General features: G+C 40.4%; 2 protein-coding genes and 1 long non-coding RNA gene across 4 annotated transcripts in view; 1 reads left to right on the top strand and 2 right to left on the bottom strand.

Moving 5' to 3' along the window:
* The window catches only part of LOC139221955 (NXPE family member 3-like), a 265,241-nt gene that overhangs the window by 208,048 nt on the left and 36,069 nt on the right, over positions 1-21,124 (top strand). The window lies entirely within an intron of this gene.
* LOC139222206 (uncharacterized) lies at positions 366-2,196 on the bottom strand. Its single transcript, XR_011585912.1, has 4 exons — positions 2,129-2,196; positions 757-939; positions 541-606; positions 366-456 (listed from the first exon to the last, which is right to left on the bottom strand). It is a non-coding gene; the product is annotated as an uncharacterized lncRNA (long non-coding RNA).
* Positions 14,122-20,345, bottom strand: LOC139221957 (NXPE family member 3-like). The gene is made up of 6 exons (XM_070853905.1): positions 20,166-20,345; positions 19,106-19,564; positions 17,594-17,889; positions 16,113-16,183; positions 15,179-15,382; positions 14,122-15,095 (listed from the first exon to the last, which is right to left on the bottom strand). The coding sequence occupies exons 1-6, from the start codon at positions 20,286-20,288 to the stop codon at positions 14,542-14,544; spliced, it is 1,707 nt and encodes a 568-aa protein (XP_070710006.1). The 5' UTR covers positions 20,289-20,345; the 3' UTR covers positions 14,122-14,541.

The raw sequence follows: 21,124 nt of genomic DNA, 5'->3' as shown, positions 1-21,124 counted from the left end.
GCCTGTGGTGTTACGGCTGGATCTTCACTGTCAAACAGAGTGGGAACAGGGAATCATAGGAACACAAACACAAAATGTCCAAAAATCAAAAGTCCATGATACATGGCCCATAGCCTGTTCTTAACAATATATATATATATAATATAATATTAACAAAGAAAGAACCCAAATGTCAAGTTTGTATTTGTGTTTCAGTTGTTCAGTAAAAATTAATGTTTTGGGGTTTTTTTTTGGCATAAAAGAATTTTCATGACTGAAAAATGCAATTAAATGTTGCTGCATACAGACTGGATCGAACCACACGAACTGTAAAAATCATCAGTTTCAGTGATGAGGTGAATCCAAGCTAAAGCCACCAAACGTCATTGATTTATCATAATGAATTTACAGATCACAGTGGAGGAGGTGGAGGTAAAGTGAAGCGGATGATTCAGGAGGATCTTTGAATTTTGAACACTGCAAGGCAAGGCAAGGAAAGGTGAGGTTTATTAGTGTAGCACCTTTCAGACACAGTCCAAGTCCAAGGCAGTAAATGATTACCATTATTTCTTTAGATGTAGAGTTTTCCTTAGCTCGTTCCAGCTTACTGCTGCCGACGTCAATCCACTGAAAAGAGCACAAAGAAAAACAGAAATGTAAATGTGAAATAACTGAATAAAAACATCACTGTTATCCTGAGCATATTAACAATCTAATATGAAACACTTCAGACTGGGTCCACCCTTCAAGATGTCCCACTAAAACCCAAGTTCTCACCTCCAGGACCTCCATGTAACGTAGCAGGAAAATGAAGGCAGCCAAAGCCAGAATGAAGAAGATGGTGCTGTACTTTGGAAGGCCACTGCTGACCTCCCCTCTCATCCAGGCTCTGACTTTCATGATCAGTGATCAGTCTTCGTCTATGACTGCAGTATAGCGCTGTGACCAGATCACCTGGTTCTGAATGAAAGAATAAAAACAAAAAAACAAAGAAGCTGACATCTTGTTATGCTAAGAGTAAGAATTTGACTTGAACCAAATTGGGAAATTCTCTCCACACAAATAGTGTGACATCAGAATCAGAATTACTTTAATAATCCCCAGGGGGAAATTACTTTTTGTTACACACAGCCCCAAAAGAATAAGAATAAACTTCAAACACAAAGTTGAAATATAAATATATAAAGTATGTATAAAAAATGATGTATTAAAAATTATTATTACAAATTATTACACAGAGGTAAATGACTGCACCAGGTGAAATGTGAAATAACTGAAAATGACAAATAATGATACAAATAATACCACTACTACTACTACTACTACTACTACTACTAATAATAATAATAATAATAATAATATATATATATATATATATATATATATATATATATATATATACAATCTCAATTCTTTCCCTTATCCTACCTTCTTCCCTTCATTCCTTCATCACTTAACCCTTCATCCCTCAAGCGAAAAAGTACTAAAGCTAAGAGGCATACATACACACAGAATGTATTCATTTTGTTAACTATAGTTCACAGGAATTTAAGTGTTATCAGTGAAATGTATTATCACTGCTGTATTAGAATAGTTAGCTATTTTCACTTCCCCGCTGGATCACAAAACACCACTGCATATCAACCATCAAAACACAACATGGATGGATGGAACATACGCAAAGTCAAAAGAAAAAAATCAATCATAACACTTTCAAATAAATTTAGCATTAAACAGCAAAAGAAAAGAAATGCTACAGGCCTGAATAAAAGTCTCCTCCTCATGCCCCAGTCAGTGGTGGAAAGTAAATGGTCGGTATTTGTATAGCGCCTCTCTAGTCATTATGACTACTACTAACTCCACTACATCTCAGAGGCACTAGGTAGTGTTTACTCCTCTAGATTTATTTAAAAGTTTTAGGAACAGATTCAGATTAACACAATATATAATCAACTAAGAAATCAGGATGTATTATTTTAGATAAAGTAGTTCAAACTAGCCCTGCCTTTACCACATGCAACATTAGAGCGCTGCATACATGTGTGCATCAGTATAATATAATAATATTCATTTGAATTCTGAGATATGCCATTCTGCATCGCAAGTACTTTAACTTCTTTAACAGTACAAGTCAAAAGTGTGGACATACCTTGTCATTGAGTGGTTTTTCTTTTCCTTTACTTCCATTATTTTCTACATTGTAGATTAATATTGAAGACGGCGTTGCACACTCTTGGCATTCTCTCAGTCGTCATGAGGTCGTCATCTGGAAAACAGATCTTCCAACAGTCTTGAAGGAGTTTCTTCAGATGTGCTGAGAACTTGTCGCCTGCTTTTCCTTCACTCTAAAGTCCAACTTTAGGTGGAGTGATTGTGGAGGCCGGGTCATCTGACACCACCTCTATCACTCTCCTTCCTTGTTAAATTGCCCCTACATATCCTATAGGTGTGTCTAACACATTTTTGTTTACTCCATAAATTCATATAAATAATGTGTTCCTTCATAGTTTTGATGTCTTCAATTAAAAAATTATCTACATTGTAGAAAATGATAAAAATAAAGAAAAACCATTGAGTGAGGAGGTGTATCCAAACTTTTGACTGATACTGTATTTTGATGCTTGAGTTTACTCAAGTAAAAATATTTTGAATGGTTTTCAATGCATCGAGGTATTTACTTATTTTTTTATCATATGTTTTTGACTGTATTTAAATCTTTATGGACTAAGTATCCAGTAACTACTCAATACAAGTAGTACTGAAGTAAAAGTACAATATTTCCCTCTTTAAATGTGGATGCTAGTAATGCTGTATGACTCCAACTATAGTTGTGACACTTAATTATCTATTAAGTTATATAATATACATTAAATATTAGTTAATCATAATATGGCCCCAGGTTTATGGTGTTATTTGGTCATAGAGACAATGGCAAAGAAGGGCAAAGACTAATTTGTCCTGTATCAGTCAGATCTACTGAGTTTCAGGTTACAGTTTGTTCTGTATGTGACAAAGTGCAGTCTGATGTATGAGGAAGTAGGTTTTGGGCTCTGCAAAGATAATATCAACATGTAAAATACCAACAGTGACAGAACTGAGTAGCAGTGGCAGTTGAGTAGCTACAGTACATGGGTGTGGTGACAAGTGTTGATGGCCTCTTTTTGACTCATATTTGCTAACAAATGATTATCTCTCTGCATGTTAAAACACTTCTATTGAACATTGTTCCATTTACTCTCTGGCTGACTCAGGAAAGCAAACACTGCAACCGATCACCGCCGGATGGTGAGTTGGATCAGGAGAGAGAGAGAGAGAGAGAGAGAGAGAGAGAGAGAGAGAGAGAGAGAGAGAGAGAGAGAGAGAGAGAGAGAGAGAGAGGAGAGAGAGAGAGAGAGAGAGAGAGAGAGAGAGAGAGAGAGAGAGAGAGAGAGAGAGAGAGAGAGAGAGAGAGAGAGAGAGAGAGAGAGAGAGAGAGAGAGAGAGAATTAACTAAATAAAACAGAAAGGCCAAGATAGAAGATTCTTCCTGCTTCAAAGCACAACATAACTATTTGAATATTTTGGGTGCTTGATGAGAAGTGTTGAGCTGTTAGCTGCAGGAAATTTCTTCCCTGACTTGCCTGTGGTGTTACGGCTGGATCTTCACTGTCAAACAGAGTGGGAACAGGGAATCATAGGAACACAAACACAAAATGTCCAAAAATCAAAACTCCATGATACATGGCCCATAGCCTGTTCTTAACAATATATATATATATATCCCACTAAAACCCAAGAGAGAGAGAGGCTTGTTTCTTTTTTACCTTTGACCTTCTTGGTGGTCTGAACCAGACAAGCCTAGAGGGGTTTACCTTGAACAGATTGCACATAGCCAGGTTTTCTTTGCATCAGCTAATTTTAAAAAACCCTTAACTGTCGTCATTATCAGTTTCTGCGAAGAATATGTTTTACCAATCAATGTATCCGCATTGCCTCCCACATTTAGAGCCCTTACACTTTCAACTTGATGCAGGAGATTTAAACATTACACAAGTCTGAATCTGTCTCATAATGAAGGATGAGCAGAATCACTTTAGTTTTTGACCAAATCAAAGTAATATCATTTTATAGATTGAAAGCGATCTATGAGAAATTCCAAGAGACTAATTGAATTTCTTTTTTTTTTTTTTTCAGTCATTTAAATTGGGGGGCACATTTGACCATGGTGCTGGCAGGGAATGGACAGGAAACACTACAGGCACATTCAGGAGTTCAGTGGGAGCAAGAACAACCTTGCAAATAGCATGGCATACAGTATTCATGCTCTCACCACCTGAACGCATGAATACTGAAAAAATACATATGAATACATGAAAAAAAATGCAACACTGTAGTGTTCGTGCTTCTTTTTGTGACCAACATACAACTCCAGTAGTTTGCATATGTAACACGTTCGCTCAGCGGAGAATCTGTAACCTCACAGGTTGTGTCAGAAAACACAACGGATCAATGTGGTCTTTCTGTACGTTTTACAACTCGTGCTCCAAGGTCCACAGGATTCTTCCATCCCTGAGCTTGTATCACTAATACTTAACCCCTTGTTAAGAAAATAATATTAACACACACAGTTTTTTCAGTGATTGTACATTTGGGTCACATTTTCAAATAAAAGTGAAAAAAATAAAGTAAATCCTCTCGCTCGTCACTCGATGGTGGGAGAACATAACAAACCCGCGTCCAATTTGTTTTTACGTCGGGTAACTGTTGAACTGTTGCCGGTTAGAACATCTGGGGGAAAAAAAATGACACATTCTAAAGGTTCTACCATCCCTGAGACAAAGTAAGCACAACAAAAATATAGTCGCACTGTGTGCTCGTCTGACTTCAGGATGGGAAGGAACAGTCGGCGATTAGAATGGACCTTTGCTATCAAAGATTAAGACTGCTAAAGCAAAGACAGTCCAAAGAGAGGGTCCAATACAGCAGTCTGTCTGAATGTGAGTATTAATGGACATAATGCAAAACGAATCAGTTTTCTGAAGTGTGTAAAGCAGAAGAAGTAATGCTGCTCTTTTCTTTGTGAACACTTCAAATACAGACTAAATAGAGGGCAGTGTGCTACTTACAGTTATTACAGAAACTGGTTGCAAATCTAACCACACACAAGCCTTCATCAAGACCTCGGTGGGGCTGTGGAAAACAACTCTGAAGGCCAACTCAAAGCCACTTACCATCACCCAAGGGGAGCATATAGAATGAGAATAACATTGGTCCTAAAATTAACCCTCCAGGCATGCCGTGCCAGACTACTAGCCGCACAAATTAATAGATTCAATTATGTGACTATTTCACAAACTTCTGTGAGATTGGATTGGACAACTATTTCAACCGGAATCCTCCTCCTCCTCCTCCTGTTCAAAGTCCAAGTTGCTACATGAAACAGCAACCCTTACCTTAGAGTCAAACCAGCAGAGCACAGGTTATCTCTTAGGGTCAGACAGTTAGCTGTTGGAATGATGTCTTGAAATGTCACCCTATTGTTAGTAGAGCTTCATAGTACTGGTCATAAACAACTTTGAGGTTGTGTGGCAGGTGGTGGGCCAGGGTCATCTCCCAGGCATCCAGTAGATAATCATTCAGACCTTTGAACATGGCCCTGAGCACCTTGTCCTTGAGGTACCAGTCACTGTTTGTTAGTGCTGCCCTGTCCGGATGATGGCCACTGTGCCTGGAGCCCTGTCCAGCAGCCGCAACACTGACCTGCGGATGCTCTGCAACCGCTAGATGTAAGACCTCCACCCGGAAACTGCCAAAGTGAGCCCAGATGCCAAAAACTATGACAGTGCTCTGATTAAATGATCCAGTTCATTGGCAATGTCTCACTGATACAAGGGCAATACGGAGACCAAAATGTTGTTTGCATAGTCCAAGGCCATGTAAGGCTCAGCTTTCTTTGGGCTGTGCAGGTTCAACTCCTTAAGGTCTAAAAGTATTACAGAGGGAACAGATTAAGCGTGTTTCAAAATCTGTTGACAGGAATCTCTGTGGATCAGCTACCTGGTAGTACTGCAGTGAGGTTTTTCAAAAAGCTGTGGAGTCTCCATACAGGTGGACCACCTTGCCTTTCAGACACCGACTGATTGCAGAAGAGGTGAATTGGTGAACTCTGGTGCCATCTGGTGCTCGCCACAGAAACCCCATGGAAAGACCAAAACCAAGGTCTCTCCCTGACCTCTGTGTGGTACTCAGTCAATTTTTCTACAAAAGACCTCAATCTAAATAAATATATCACAAATCCATAGCTTTTGTTTAAAATAGACTCCTTAGAGAAAAGACACACACTTGGTACTACATTCAAGAACTTTTAGCTAAGTGCTCCATATTCTCAAATTGGCCCAAGAACATCTTTCTACAGAGAGGAACACAACAACAACAACAATAAAAAGTGAGAAAATGTTTTTCTTTCAGCTTGTTTTATTTTGTCTGTTTGAATTATTGGAGGCTTGAAAGTTCATCCAACATTACACCAAACATCAAAATTCATTTTTTCCATTTTCTGAAAAGACCACATTGAAGATAAAAATGCATGACATTACAAGTGGAAATATTCAACTAGTTTGATTCAGATTGATTAGTTTGACTTAATAAATCTAGGAACTGCTCAACTGATTGACTTCAGACTTGGTGGGTGTACTGCTGAGGACACGAGTGCAGTGCTTTGGTGGTGCTGCGACATCAAATGTAATGTTTTGTCCAGTCACTTTTGAACTGTGAGACTAAGAAACAAAATCCTTGCATGGGGCAATCTAATAGAGGTTTGGGTGTCCTGCCCCAGAGCATTTTCACAGGGGAAGATACTATTTCCTGTATTCTAGTGCCTTCAAATAGGTAGTTTGATATTTTGTAATGCTTGCATAGAACTGCAATTTCAGTAATGATTAAAGCTGCAAGCAGCGTTGGACCTTCGTGCACGTGGACTGAATTTGAAGTGGCTGTAACTAACCTGCTGGGATGGACACCCAGAGAAGAGGACGTATCACCTCCTGTGGCGCAGTGAGTGGAGTTCAACATTGTTCAACTGTGTCATTTCTTTTCAAAGTGCCAGATGTCTCCACAGAGCCGTGGCTCAGGGCAGACGGGCTCTGGATCGTGTGCTGCTGCAAAACTGGCCAGATGTGGACAGAAAAGAGCACAACGGGCAGGTTAACGCACTTCACACTGTTTTTATTCATCCCAAATGAACAATGCTAACACATGTCATTGAATGACTCATGAAAAGTAAAGATATATAAAGATATAATAAATTAAAAGAAAAAACAGTGAAAAAGAGAAAACGAGTGGAGGAACATTGATAAACAGTTACTCCTACAGGACACAAGGGGGCGCTGTGTCCTCGAAAATGCAAAATACCTGAACCCAAACTTCTACCTGCACTGTGGAATGAACTCCCTGAAAAGACTTGATTACATTTTTTTGTGAACGATTAACACCCGTAGTTACTAGATCTACAGAGTTATTGCTAAACTTTCCGGGCTGCTTGTGTCACAACGGCGCGACGTTTCTCTGGTCGAGGAAATGACGTCAGGACACTCACTCACCGCAGCAGCAGATGACGTCGGAACCGGAGCGGATTGTTGGCGCGTGTTTTTGCAGCTCGTTTTTCTGCTTCCAAAAGATGTTTGGAGGACCAGAGGAAAACTGGAAAACTACCGGAGGAAAACATCATGAAGACGCGGAGGTGGCTTTGGTTAATGAGGTCAGTCTGAGGCCGAATGGCCGAACACAAACACTAACAAACATATGGTGGTTAGCTAATTAGCTAACGCTAGCTAACCTAGCATAGCATAACATAATAATCCTTTATTGAGCCCCATGGGGGAAATTCAAGTGTTGCAACAGCCCAATGTACAACATTAAAGTACAAAATTAAAAAGCGCATAGAAAGTGTAAATTTATGACAGTGACGTCATATATAATTAGCAGCAGGTGTGAGAAAAGTGCCAATGTGAAGCCATGATGTGTTGCTGTGTGGTAGAATAGTAGAATATGGGATGGATAAATATGTGCAAGTACAGTACTACCATCAACCATAACTACTGCTATAGTAGTAATAATAATAATAATAATAATAATATACTATATGACATTTTTCTCACTCATTTCATATACCTCTCTGTACTGTACATTTATGTTTATAGTGTAAATGCAATTTCTATTTATCTACTATTGCTTATTTTCCTGCTTATCTTGCCCTGGCGCTGTTGCTGCTGTAATATGTAACTCTCACTCGTGGTCCTGACTCGATCACGTCGGGGTCACCAATTATGTTGTGGCGAATCAAGACACACGAACAGGATCTCAGCTTCATCAGCCTCTGGGAATTTATTGGCAAACACTTCTCGTTCCAACACCTCTATACAGTTCAGATTCCTCATTACTATTCCAAAGTTCTGATATTGGGTGGGGGGGTTTATACCTCCTCCTACGTCACTCACGCAGTGTGTGTTTATGTGAGAGCACAGGTAAGTGCGCGTACTCGACCATCTGATTTTACACTTTCCTGGAACTCATGTTTCTTGGCTTGGGGTCTTGTTTCCCACCATTGTTGTGTAAGGTTTCTACTTCTCAGGTCAAGTTGACCTTCCCTAATGACTGATATGTTACTTCTGGCAATCACATCTTAGTAACTCGAGCCAGGGAATTTCACCACTTAAGTACTTGTTCGTGTGCTTGGGTTCGTGTGCATGTATCAGAGTAGGGGTGTGTACAACAATCATTTCCTATCAGAAACTTAGCCCTACAATTTCCCCCTATGGGGGATCAATAAAGTCTATGTAATAATAATAGTGATATTGGCAGTTCCAATAACAGCCATATGAATGATAGTTCAAGATGACATAATAATAAAGTTGACAACAATGATAATGATGCTAAAATCTAATAGTCTGGTTGATAGGTAGAATGTTATGTGCATATTCAGTCAGTCCAGTGCAAGAGGTGGGGGATCAGTGAGTGTTGTTTGTTGGATCAGCTTGATGGCAGACTGAGTTCTCCAGTGCTGTGAAACAGTCTGATGGCAGTGGGCACAAATGACCGTCTGAAGCGCTCCGTCTTGGTCCTGGGTGGGATGAGCCACAAAGTGATTCTAGTAGGTGACTTTAATATTCATGTGGACGATGATAACGATGGTGTCAGCACTGCTTTTGTCTCACTATTGGACCCAGTTGGCTTCTCCCAGACTGTAAATGAACCCACTGACTGTTTGAACCACACTCTTGACCTTGTTCTGGCTTGTGGTGTTGCACTTGAACAGTTAACAGTCTTTCCACATAACTCTATTCTATGGGACCATTACCTGATAACTGCTGATCTCTTGTTACTGGACTATGCTCTGTATGACAGAGAGGTCCTCACTAGAAGACAGCGTCTTTCCAGAAGCTGTTAGACAGCTGAACTCTGGTGGTGCTCTGTAGATCCCACGCCCCCACCCCACACACACCCACACACCTACCTGCACCAAGTACTTCTATGCTATTTTATATAGGACCTCTATTTTCTATATTTTATTTCTTATTTGATATTTATCTTGAAGTTTAACAGCAAGTTTAAAAATGTATCTCAACAATGTAAATGTAAAGAGAATGAAATGAGAGAAAAGTCATCAGTGCAAATATCCACTTTTTTATTTCACACATCAAATGTGTGCAGCCTTGTTCAACATGAAGGTGATACAGCTCCACCTTCTGGTCACTTATTGATTGATTCTTTTTCCTTCCATGCTTCAGGTGGGCTGGTGTTCACTGCTGAGGAGCCGAGGAAGAGTCTTCAGGTTCGTCCAAATCCTCCTCACTTTTTATTCATCGGCATCCTGCAGTTCTCCACTTTCCAGCATCGCTGCTGACTGTAAACACAACTTGTATAAAATGTAATTGTTGTACCATTTTCTCCCACTTGCAGATGTGCAGACAACACGTTTGAAGAAGAGGAGCGTTCTGCAGCCACTGAGGAACATGTGCTCTGTGCTGAAGCTCTCAGGTAGGAGATTTGTTCTCAGTGTTACCAGCAGCTCTGTTAAATGCCGACGGAACATTGAAAACACGCAGGATATTTTCAACGTATTGATTTCTTGCTTAAGAAAAAGACTTAATGGCTCAAATGGTTGTATCATCTTTCCTTGTACACATTTCTTACATTGGGTACGATAAATATCCAGAAAATGTGGAGTGGACATATGGAGCAGCATAAAGTCCTGCAGCCTGCTCAGATGGCAGCTGCACATGCACAGAGTCTCCTTGTCGTCACGGGAGTACAGTGCTCCCGGAAGCCCTTTTTGTGTTCATCATCTGTGTACATTACTGGCTCATTGATCTTCATCAGGGCCACCCACACATCACCTCCTTTGCAGTGGGCATGGTAAGCAAAATAGTAGCTCCCTGGTACGCTACAGGTGAAAATGCCAGTTTGTGGATTGTAGTCCTGGTTATCGTTGTGCAGGAGTTTGTCAAAGATGACAGGAGAGCCCACAGGAGGAAAGGGATTTGCGAGGTGTTGCCACGGTGACAGCGTTTGACAAAACCTACCGCTATGACTATGGTTCTAAATTAGCATGTGCATGTCTTCAGAGCCGGACAGTCATCAAACAGTATAAATGTGGTGAAGATAGGACCTTGTAGAGCGGAGTTACTGCACTTTTAATGCCCACGCCTTTTGGCGAAAACTCACAGTTTTCACTACGGATCAACATCAACGTCTTGAGGCTTTCCTGACCAAATTTGAAGTGGATCTGGGCAACTGGCTGGTCTTGAGACATCAGAGCGTGAAACATAGCACTTCCTGTCGCAACCAGGTGGCGCTGTGACTGTGAATGAATATTGACATGTAGACATTAAAGTTTTGTAGAGACTTTTAATACGTTTTCATCGTTGATGTCTTTTCTACCAGCTGAACAAGTTTGAAGAGGATCGCTTCAACTCCTTTGGACTAGTTCGTTCATTTATGACCCCTGTAAATCGCCAAAAATGCACGGAAAATCCAATATGGCCGACTTCCTGTTGGGTTTAGGTCATCCCTCATAAGATATGTAATTTTTCACCACGACTGATGCATGTGCAAAGTTTCATGAGTTTTCGTGTATGTTTAGGCCGTCAAACTTGCAATTTATTTCGGATGCATTTCCTTGCATTTCAATAGGGTCCTCGCACCGCTTGGTGCTTGGGCCCTAAATATACCGAAATTCTTTAATGTTATCAAAGCAATGAATAAAGTGGAGAGGACTGCTGTAGTCAAAGTCCCTCCGTGCATTCTCCATTCATGACATAAGGCATCACAACCATGTGCCACATTTCATGAAAAACAACAGTCTTGAATTCATAAGTGGCAAAGGTTTGTAGAGTGTGTGTGAGCACATCCATCAAGCTAGAGCAATTTAGCATTTTCTTAAACTAAAACAGTATAGTACACCATATCTCAGCTGTGCATACAATCTGTACAGCCAACCCACATTGCCAAACTGACAAAAACGTGTAAGTCTAACACATGAACCTAAACTACTTAAACTAATGATTTACCACTATGATAAACTAGTGGTTTGGACTTGTGTCAAACATCAATGTTAGGTGTTGTCAAACATCAATGTTAGGTGTTGTCAAACATCAATGTTAGGTGTTGTCTAACACTACTGCGATCAAAATCGGTGCAACAGGTTCAGCAAGTCACTGAGGAGGAAATTGGGTGGTTGCTGTTAGGTATCTTCCTAAATCACAGAGGCTTCCTCATTACAGTCTTGAAACATTGCTGTCTGGCTTGCTGCACAGAGCTGTGACTCAAACTGTAGAGGATTGTGCCATTTACTCACCGACTGACTCAGAAAAGCAAACACACTCCATCATGACAACTTAGTACTAAAACTTAAAAACAATTAAGACTACATATATTTAGAAATGCTTTTCAGAGTAAAGATACTTCCATGCTATATATTTAAATCTCAACAAAATAGTGATGGCCATTTGCTGCTCTCAAAATATCCAGCAGATGCATTATAAACGTGGTTGTAGCCGAGTTTAGCAGCACTTTTACTGTGACTGTCTATGTCGTAATATCACATCCTTACACAAGTCCTAGCAGCTTGTTTTAAGGGCTATGGGCTATATGCTTTTCTCTGTGAATTAAGAGTTTTGATCTTTCAACAGTATTATACTTCCACAGTGTTTCTAGAGGCAGGCATCGAATCGAAATGGGAATGGGACCTTTACGGTGCAGTTGGGGGGCCGGACTTTCACACAATAAGAATATGCAGACAGTCTTGAAAATCTTGACTTCCTCTCCCCTTTTTACTATGTGCTATTGCCACGTTTTTTACTGTTCAATCACGTAATGAGTTCAAAGCGTGTGTGCTGGAATACAAGTGTTTTCCATTTATGATATGATGACATAATGAATGATGTAGGTCCTGAAAAGAGCCATTTACTTAGAAACACTTCAACACTTTTTCACAACCTCTCTCAAGTTTTTCCTCGGACGGAGTTGTAGCAGCACAGGGGAAGCACACACGTGAGAACATTTCTTCATGTGCTCAGAAAGCGTGCTGCTGGGAGCTCACCCGCCTCTTTCAAAACAAAGCTGTAGTTTCGACTCGTCCCTCTACACTAATTATGGTCCATTCATTTGAAACAGATTTTAGACCAGGGAAACATCTTAAGCATGCAGGTTCAAGGGGTCTCCCCAGGATTGAGGGGAACACTGAGTTAACTAAGTGAATTTTTGTTGAACGTTTTCACTTATTTTCAAATGAAGCTGCTGGTACTGTGTCTTCCACTGTGTCAGTTCCATGAGAATTAAAACTATGGGTAACTATTTTTGGGTAAACTACTATATCTACAAAACACACGCTCATCAACGCTGAAATTACTTTCCATTCAGGATCCTACAACATTGTTGTCAGACTAGTCAAGTGACAGCTTCTGTGTTGTCAGTATGAAGTCTTTTCTGATCACTTTTGTCCATCGTCTGTCCAGTTTTGAGAAGAGGAGCAGAGGAGAGGAGAGTGGAGCAGAACTGCATGGGCAAGAGCTAACGTGTTGCCCAACAGTTGTTTAGATCACCATAGCAACGCACACAGAGGGTGTACAACCAGGCACGATAGCTTAAAATGCTCATAAGGACCCTGACAGCAGGGTAGGCCAATGGGTTTATTGGCAAGCCAAAGCCGCCAGCGATCATCGCCGACATTCTTTCTGATGGCCAGCAGGGGATGGTTGCAAAAACACATCTTAATGTATAAAAGTCTAGGAGAAAATGCATGATGCTCATTTTGTAAATTATGGTCCCATGAAAGTAAAGCTCTGCAGCTCCCCGCCTGCGCGATTCACTTCCGGACCATCTGAGGGCACCACAGACTATAGAGTCCATTAAAAAAGGACTAAAAACCTTTCTCTTTTGCTGTTTTTATGATGCTGACTGATTTTTCAGTTGTTGATTTGCCTGTTGGTGTTTTATGTAGCAATTTGAGATTTGCTAATGTAACGTACACCACAAATAAAATGCATTATTATTATTACTAAATCCCAGGTTGCAAATAGGAACAGACATTGGATAACTCTGACACTCAAGTGTAGGAAACTAAACTAAATAGTGAAACAGTATACCTGTTTATGAGTTTGGTTAACATGTCACAACTCTGTTTGAGGAATTTAGTCAGATAGTGACAGTTTAAGTGAAAGATGGTGGTAGTGATAGTAATAATGATGATGATGATGACGATGATGTCTCTGCCGTCTTTCAGCCGCAGACATACCAGCAGCATCTAATCTGCTGCAGCCTCTGATTTAGCTCATTCACTCTGTTCCTTTGTCACATGGCTTATCTGGACTTTTCATACAATTAGTTTTTAATCTGTAATGGAAGTGACTTGAAATGTAGCAAAGTACAATACTTAATATTAAAATTTACAAAATGTACACCAAAAAAACAACTTCACTGTAGTAACAGGAGTAAATGTCCATCCCAGTACTGACAAGTTTTTTAACTCACAATCACAATTCTTAGATAACTAAAATTAAGGGATCCCTTTCAAATTCGTATGTAATATGTAAAATAAATACTATCAGGTGGATTAGTTTTTTTCAGCAATTCATTCAAAGTACAGTCCATTGGTAATATTCTCCATTAAGTGAATGGTTCCAATTTTATTGTCAACAGTTTCTCTTGGACCGGAAATTACAGACTGTGTCAAAGTTAGGCCAGAATTCAATGAAGTGTTTGTGCCCTGACTTGTTCCCAAAAACCACAACAGCAATCGGACATAAAAAACACAACGGACTGAACAACAGTGACCACCTCATACCTTGGACAAATCAACAGAGCACAAGTTATATGTTGGAGGTAGAAAATAAGCTGCTGGATGAGTGTCTTCAAATCTCAGCCTATTGTAATTACAACCCCATGGTGTTGGCCGTTGATAGGCATATTATGAGCTGGTATTTTGTAAGGAAGTTTTATGTCAATATTATCTTCCTCAGTTCTTCAGTTTGTGATTTCCTGCTTCTGCATCTGAATCCGCTCTCCTCTCCCCCAAGAAACACACATCTACCTGCCCTTTTGAGGGCACACGTAGGATAGCATAACGCCAATCATATTCTTAATGATGGGAGGTTTTGGGTGAAGGCTGTGCGGCAGGTAGTGGGCCAGGGTCATCTCCCAGGCGTCCAGCACACGAACATTCAGACCAGAGAACATGGCTCTGAGCACTTTGTCACGCTGCAGGGAGTACCAGTCACTGTTTGTTAGTGACTCATAAATCCCTGAAGCTTTCAGGTTGGCGGTCCGAATGACAACCAGCGTGCCTGGAGCCCTGTCCAGCAGCCGGACCACTGCCCTGCGGATGCTCTGCAGCCTGCGGATGTAGACCTCCATGGGGAAAGTGCTGAAGTGAGACCAGATGCCGATCACTACGACAGTGTCGGTGCCTCCTTTTAAACCATCTAGTTCATTGGCAATGTAGCGCAGCTCGCTCACTGGGACACCAGAAAAACGGATAGGAGGGCCGTGACAGCGGTACGTCACTAAAATGTTGTTTGCATAGTCCAAGGCCTGGAATGGTCCAATTTGCCTCCGACTGTGCAGGTTAAACTCCTTAAGATCTAAAAGCATTACAGAGGGAACAGATTAGACTGCAGTGTGAACAAAATCAAACTGTTGACAGAAATCTCTGTGGATCAGCTACCTGGTAGTACTGCGTTGAAGTATTCAAAAAACTGCCTGATGGTGGAGTCTCCATACAGGTGGACCGCCTTGCCTTTCAGACACTGAGTGATGGTAGACAAGTTGAACTGGTGAACTCTGGTGCCATCCAGTGCTCGCCACAGACCCTGGTAGTAATAACCAGAGAGTCCAGAATCCACACTGCTGTTCTGCACCTGTGTTTGACCTGAGAAGAAGTTAAAGGGTAAGGGTGGGGTAATTTTATATGTTCTTGGCTAAACGGGCAATACAAGTTAGTAGAATTAATTTATCATTGGTTTTACTTTTAATGGAACTTGTTGAGAATAAATAAATACAATCTAAAATCAGCCTAATCCTTTAAAGCAACAATTTCTCTACATCTTCATGATCAAAGTCACTATAAGCAGACCTGAATGCTGCAAATACTTTGTAGATTGTGCCTTGAGTAACAGCCTTATCAAACCTCATCCCCTATTACTTACCTTACAGTAAATAATTTGTATCTAAGGTGCTGGAGTGTGTTCACTGTGCTCACTGTTGTTTTCAATACAAAAGCTTAGGCCTTAGCCACACAATTCAGACACATGGTGTCTCCCCCCACTGTAATGTGACATACAGTTATGTCTTTCTAGATATTTCTTACATACTGGCATTTATCCCTCCTAAAAACTTCCTTTTATAGCACAGCATATCTCATGTTATATGATCTCTGTGCTCATTCACTTTGTTCTGTTTTTATCTGCTGTGTTGTCTGTAAAGTACTTTTTAACTTTGTAAAGTAATTAAGTATTATTCAATTAATTACTCAATATGGCCTGGATATCTCTCTCTATAATGTTTTATTTCTGACTGGTTTACTTTAATTGTCTGTTGCACATTCAGTTGTGAATTATTATTGAAGGCAGTGGTAGCAGTAGTAAAAAATCATGCTTTACCTTTCTTTTTTGGCCACACAGTGACCCTGTCAGGTCCTGAAGCCCGGATGTAGATTTTCATGTTGACACCACTGAAGAAAAGCACGCATAAAATATCTCATACACACATTACAACATAAGAACAACAACATAAATAAATGGAGGAGAATTTTTTTTTAACCTTTTTATGAAGTTAAAACTAGAACAATCAAGCACTAAAATGGGAAACAATTGGTTGAAAGTTAATTTAATATTATTATTATTAATATTCCAGTAGCTCCAACCTGATATCATGAGCTTGGACAGAGTTATGTACATGTGTAGATGCGCTGAGGACCCAGCCAGTGAGAGCCTTGTGTGTCTGTTTAAACCCACGTAGATTTAAAATGTGAAGGCGCAGATCGTCTCCTTGCAGATCATGGACTGTCCATCATTGTCTGCTTTGTTGTTTTAGCTTTGTTTTTCTTGAAGTGGATAAGCCATGTTAATCATAGACTACAACAATAAAAGTGGTAGCTTCTTTCCACTTTCATAGGTTAATATATAAATCAAGGCATTACAAAATTGATTCTGAAAAAAAGAAAAAGGAAAACAATCTCGATCTTGAGTGAATCAGTTTTTCCAACCAATCAACAATGGGACCACTGACTGTATAATGTGCAAGTTGTCACTTGGAGTATTGTCGAGAGATAATTATCATCCGACATTGCAGTTCCTCACAGCTTTACAGAACATTGCAGCTGTGTTCATCAAAGAAAGCTCAGATTAACTGTTTGCACCTTACCTACCACTAAACAAGATAAAGACAAAGTTAGCAACTTCGCAGCTAAGACATCTTTTCGATTGCCCTCAAGAGTTGGTGGAGACCGAACTAGAGCTAAAATGAGTGATAATGGACTTAACATCTGCCATTAACACAACTCCAAATGAATACTAACGTTGCTTCATGTTTGCTTGATGTAAATAGGCCACTGTTTGCGAACGTTTCTTCTATACCATGTCGCAATGTTACATAACATGTCAATGTTATGTTTATAGCTTGTTGTGCGAAGGTGGCAAAAAAATAAGTGTGCATCTTTAAAATCCTGAAAAGACTTTAAAAAATGCAGAAATTTACAGTAATAGATACATGAATCACAGCAAACATCCAGTTTCCTTTGTGTGAGAAAGTGAACTACGTAATGTGATTTGATCTTCATTTATATAGTGCCAATTTTTAACAAACATTACCTCAAAGCACATTTCATATAGAGCAGGCCAAGACCAAACTTAAGAGAGACCAAAAGATTCAAGAATTCAAAATAAAGGATTCTGGAATCTCCACATTGCAAGCACTCAGTGACAACTGCAATGAAAAACTTGCCTTCAACAAGAAGAAATCTCAAATTGATTTGTTTGATTTATATTATCTTCAATTGTCAACATCTTTATATTCAGTCTTTGCTGCCTGCTAGTTACAAAACTAGTTCTAAAATGCCAATCCCATACATCTGTTCCCTCACCTTTGAAAGAGCTTCTCCTCCTTGGCCTTGAGGCGTTTTTTGAATCCTCCCATGTAGTGGACGATCCTGGCATCACAGCTTAGCTTCTTTGGCTTGTAGCAGAACCAAGGCTCACCTGTACGGATGTCAGTGAAGTCGCACAGTGGCCGCTGGTTTGGACGTAGGCAGATGTTACACATCATAGTTTCTGAGTGTGAGCCTGAGCGGAAGAGGCTCTTGAAGTGAACCCTATCAGGCTGTTCGCTGGTCAGCCTGTGCAGAATTGTGACAGCCTCACTCGGGTGAACCAGTGTCACCTGATTGAATAGAGAAACAGAGTTTTAATGTCCTTTTTGTTTTCAATCATATCATCCATCCATCCATTTTCTTCTGTTACCAGTGTGAGGGAACTATGGCCTTGAAGGTGTTGACTCTCATCCTAACTTCTTCAAACCACTCCAAGAACAGGATGAACTGGACCCCATCATCTGCAACAAGCAGATATTCCAAACCAGATGCCCTCCCTCCCTAAGCTGCATCTTGAGATTCTGTAAATGAATGTTATAGACAGAATCTATGACAAGGGACAGCTTTGGCAGTGGAAAACTGTTCTATCCATCACCCAACAATATCCCCATTTGAGGTCAGCAGTTTCTCTGCCCTCCCCAATACTAGTTTGCTGCTTCAGGAGCCCCTGGGCCAACTAAGCCAAAAAAGCCTCTTTCGTTTCCACTTGATGGTGTTTGTATGGCCAATCTATGACTAGTAAAGACATCCAACAAAGCACCATTCTGCTTGAGATTAGGCCATTACTCACAAGTAACCCCCTTCCAGGTTTCCAATGGGAGTTTTTCGTAAAGCCAAGGTCTGCTAAGCCTTTCGCACAAATCTCAACAACAAAAAACTGCTATCTTCATTGAACTCATGGAGCTTAATTAGATAGCTAGCCAAAGCTGGTAGTTTGCAGACAGCCAACAAAAATGATTCTCTGCTTCTGTCTAAAGCCCAAATGTTACGAAAATTCCAAGAAAATCTTTTGCACAGAAGTGTGGTGGTTAGCATTGCTGCCTCACAGCAAGAAGGTTCCAGGTTTAAGCCTGCCAGATGGCTTTGTGGAGTTTGCTTGTTCTCCCAGTGCTTGTGTGGTCTTGGCACTCCAGCTTCTTCTGACAAGACCTGCAGGTTAGGTTAAGTGGCAACTCTAACTTGCCCGAATGTGAGTGTGAATGCTTGTCATTCTTAATGTGTCAGCCCTGTGACTGACTGGCAAACAATCAAGGGTATACCCCACCTTTTGCCCAGTGTAAGCTGGGACTGGATCGAGCCCCTCTTTCCCGCAAACTTTATGGATAAGTGGCAAAGACGATGGATGGATCTGGATGAATGGATCAATGCAAACTACATGTGCTATGCGAGAATTGAAAAAGAGACACAGAAACTAAAGCGGGCTGGGCTTATTGAATGGTCAGTTAGAAGATAGATTAGAAACACCTATAGTACATTCACATTTAACATGATGGTGTTTAGCATCACCTGAACCTGTGCGCTTCCTTCCCACAGTAAAGTGAATACAGCAGAGTAGCTGCCATTGAGATGATCCACCACATGTCCAGCCACACCTGCAACAAGCTTTGGATTGTGCAGCCGAGCGAGTAAGACGTCTCCCCCAGACTTCTTGGGATGTCCCTTGAAGTCATACATGTTGATCATAACCTCCAGCTGATCTCCTACATGCCACTGTCCTCCTCCTCTCTGTGGTGGAAGAATGACGAATTTGCTGTGGGCAGGATCAGTGGTCTTCTCCAGAGAAAGAGGATCTGGCAAAACTGGAGTTTCAGGCCAAGTAATGGAGTCTAGTAGGAGGCGTTCCTCCTGAGCGTCCTCAGTGGACAGCGGCTGGAAGGTGCAGAAGCTGTGATGCGTGTCAGGGACAGTGGAAACTCTTTGGACAATGATGGTGGCGTTTAAGGGGGGGTTTACTTTATGCTGAAACTAGCAGGGGGTAGAGAGAGAGGGAGACAGGGGTGCATCAAACAAATGTACTAAAAGAAAATGTATTAATTAAGTAAAACAAAAGGGCTAAGAAGGAAGATTCTTTCTACCCCAGTGCACAAAATATTTTGGGGGAGTTTGATAAGAAGTGTTAGTGTCTCCCATGTAGCACTTGCTCTGCTTTTAATACTGACCCACAGTAAAAAAAAAAAAAAAAGAGCTCCAAGACACACAATCTGCTTTACACAAGGCAAGAACCTGAATGTTAAATTCAAATTTTGTTTTTTTTGTTCACTGAAATTCATGTTTTGGAATATTTTTGTAATTGTCCCAGAGGCATGATGCAGGCTGTTTGAATTTTGTTATACAAGCATATACAAGTGTACATATACATATAAATCCACAAATCATCATGGACTCTTAGCCTTATCACAACCTCCACAGATGAGATGAATCCAAATGAAAGTCATTATACCTCACTGATTTCCCCTAATGAATCGTTATAGATCTCTGTGGAGGAGATGGACTACTAATCTGACTAACGTAAATTTCTAACCAAATCCACACTACAAGTAGTCCCAACTAAAACCCAAGTTCTTACCTCCAAGATGGTCATGTGACGTAGCACAAAGATTAATACACCCAAAGCCAGAAAGACGAAGACGACACTGTACTTTGGAAGGCCAGTGCTGACCTCCCCTCTAATCCAGGCTCTGACCTTCATGATTGGTGATCAGCCTTCATCTGTGACTGCAGCGTAGCACTGTGACCTGGTCACCTGCTACAGGATGAAAGTGTAAAAAACAAAGGGGTAACTGACACCTTGTTATGCTAAGAATAAGATTTTGAGCAAAATTTAACTTTAATTTAGACTTGCTAAGACTATTAACCATGATGCTTCATTCCCAGGTAAGCCTAACATGTACACTTTGCTAAACATTTGAATAAATGTGGACACTACAGTATTTTGCAATCTGACACCACTCTGACAACAAGCTACTAATATCTGTTTTCACTGTTGTCCTTCTGGTAACTACAATTTTCCGTTATATCTCGAAATACAGTGATGTAATGATCACAAGTGAACTTTAAATGATTTCAGGTTCTGCTCAAAAAACGTCTTTACTTTTTTAACTGCACTCGTAGAATGCCAGCAATTGAAGTGTACATGTGTGCTGCTCAGGATTTATATTGAAATATCTGAATAAACTGCACTACAATGATGTGCAGGAAACAAAGGTGAAGTTGAGTTTAGTTCAGCTTTACTCTGCAAGTACAGGTACTGTAGTATTCACTTGTTGAGCCTCTGAACTTGTTTAAAGCTGAGAACAGTTGAGACAGCTAAATGACATTTTGTACAGAAATAAACAAAAGAGGGAACATATACATTTTCTCAGTAGGTTAAACAGTAAGTATTAACAGCAAAATCTTTAAGTGAAGTAAAAGTACACATGATATGGAGTGGACCACTTCGGGTTATTCTATTACTATAGTTAGCTAGTCATTGTTTTTGTTTGATGCCAAACATTTAACCCATCCCACACTGGATCACAACACCAT

Source organism: Pempheris klunzingeri, chromosome 22 (genome assembly GCF_042242105.1).
Source record: "Pempheris klunzingeri isolate RE-2024b chromosome 22, fPemKlu1.hap1, whole genome shotgun sequence".
Taxonomy (NCBI): domain Eukaryota; kingdom Metazoa; phylum Chordata; class Actinopteri; order Acropomatiformes; family Pempheridae; genus Pempheris; species Pempheris klunzingeri.
This window is presented reverse-complemented; position numbering and strand designations above follow the sequence as displayed.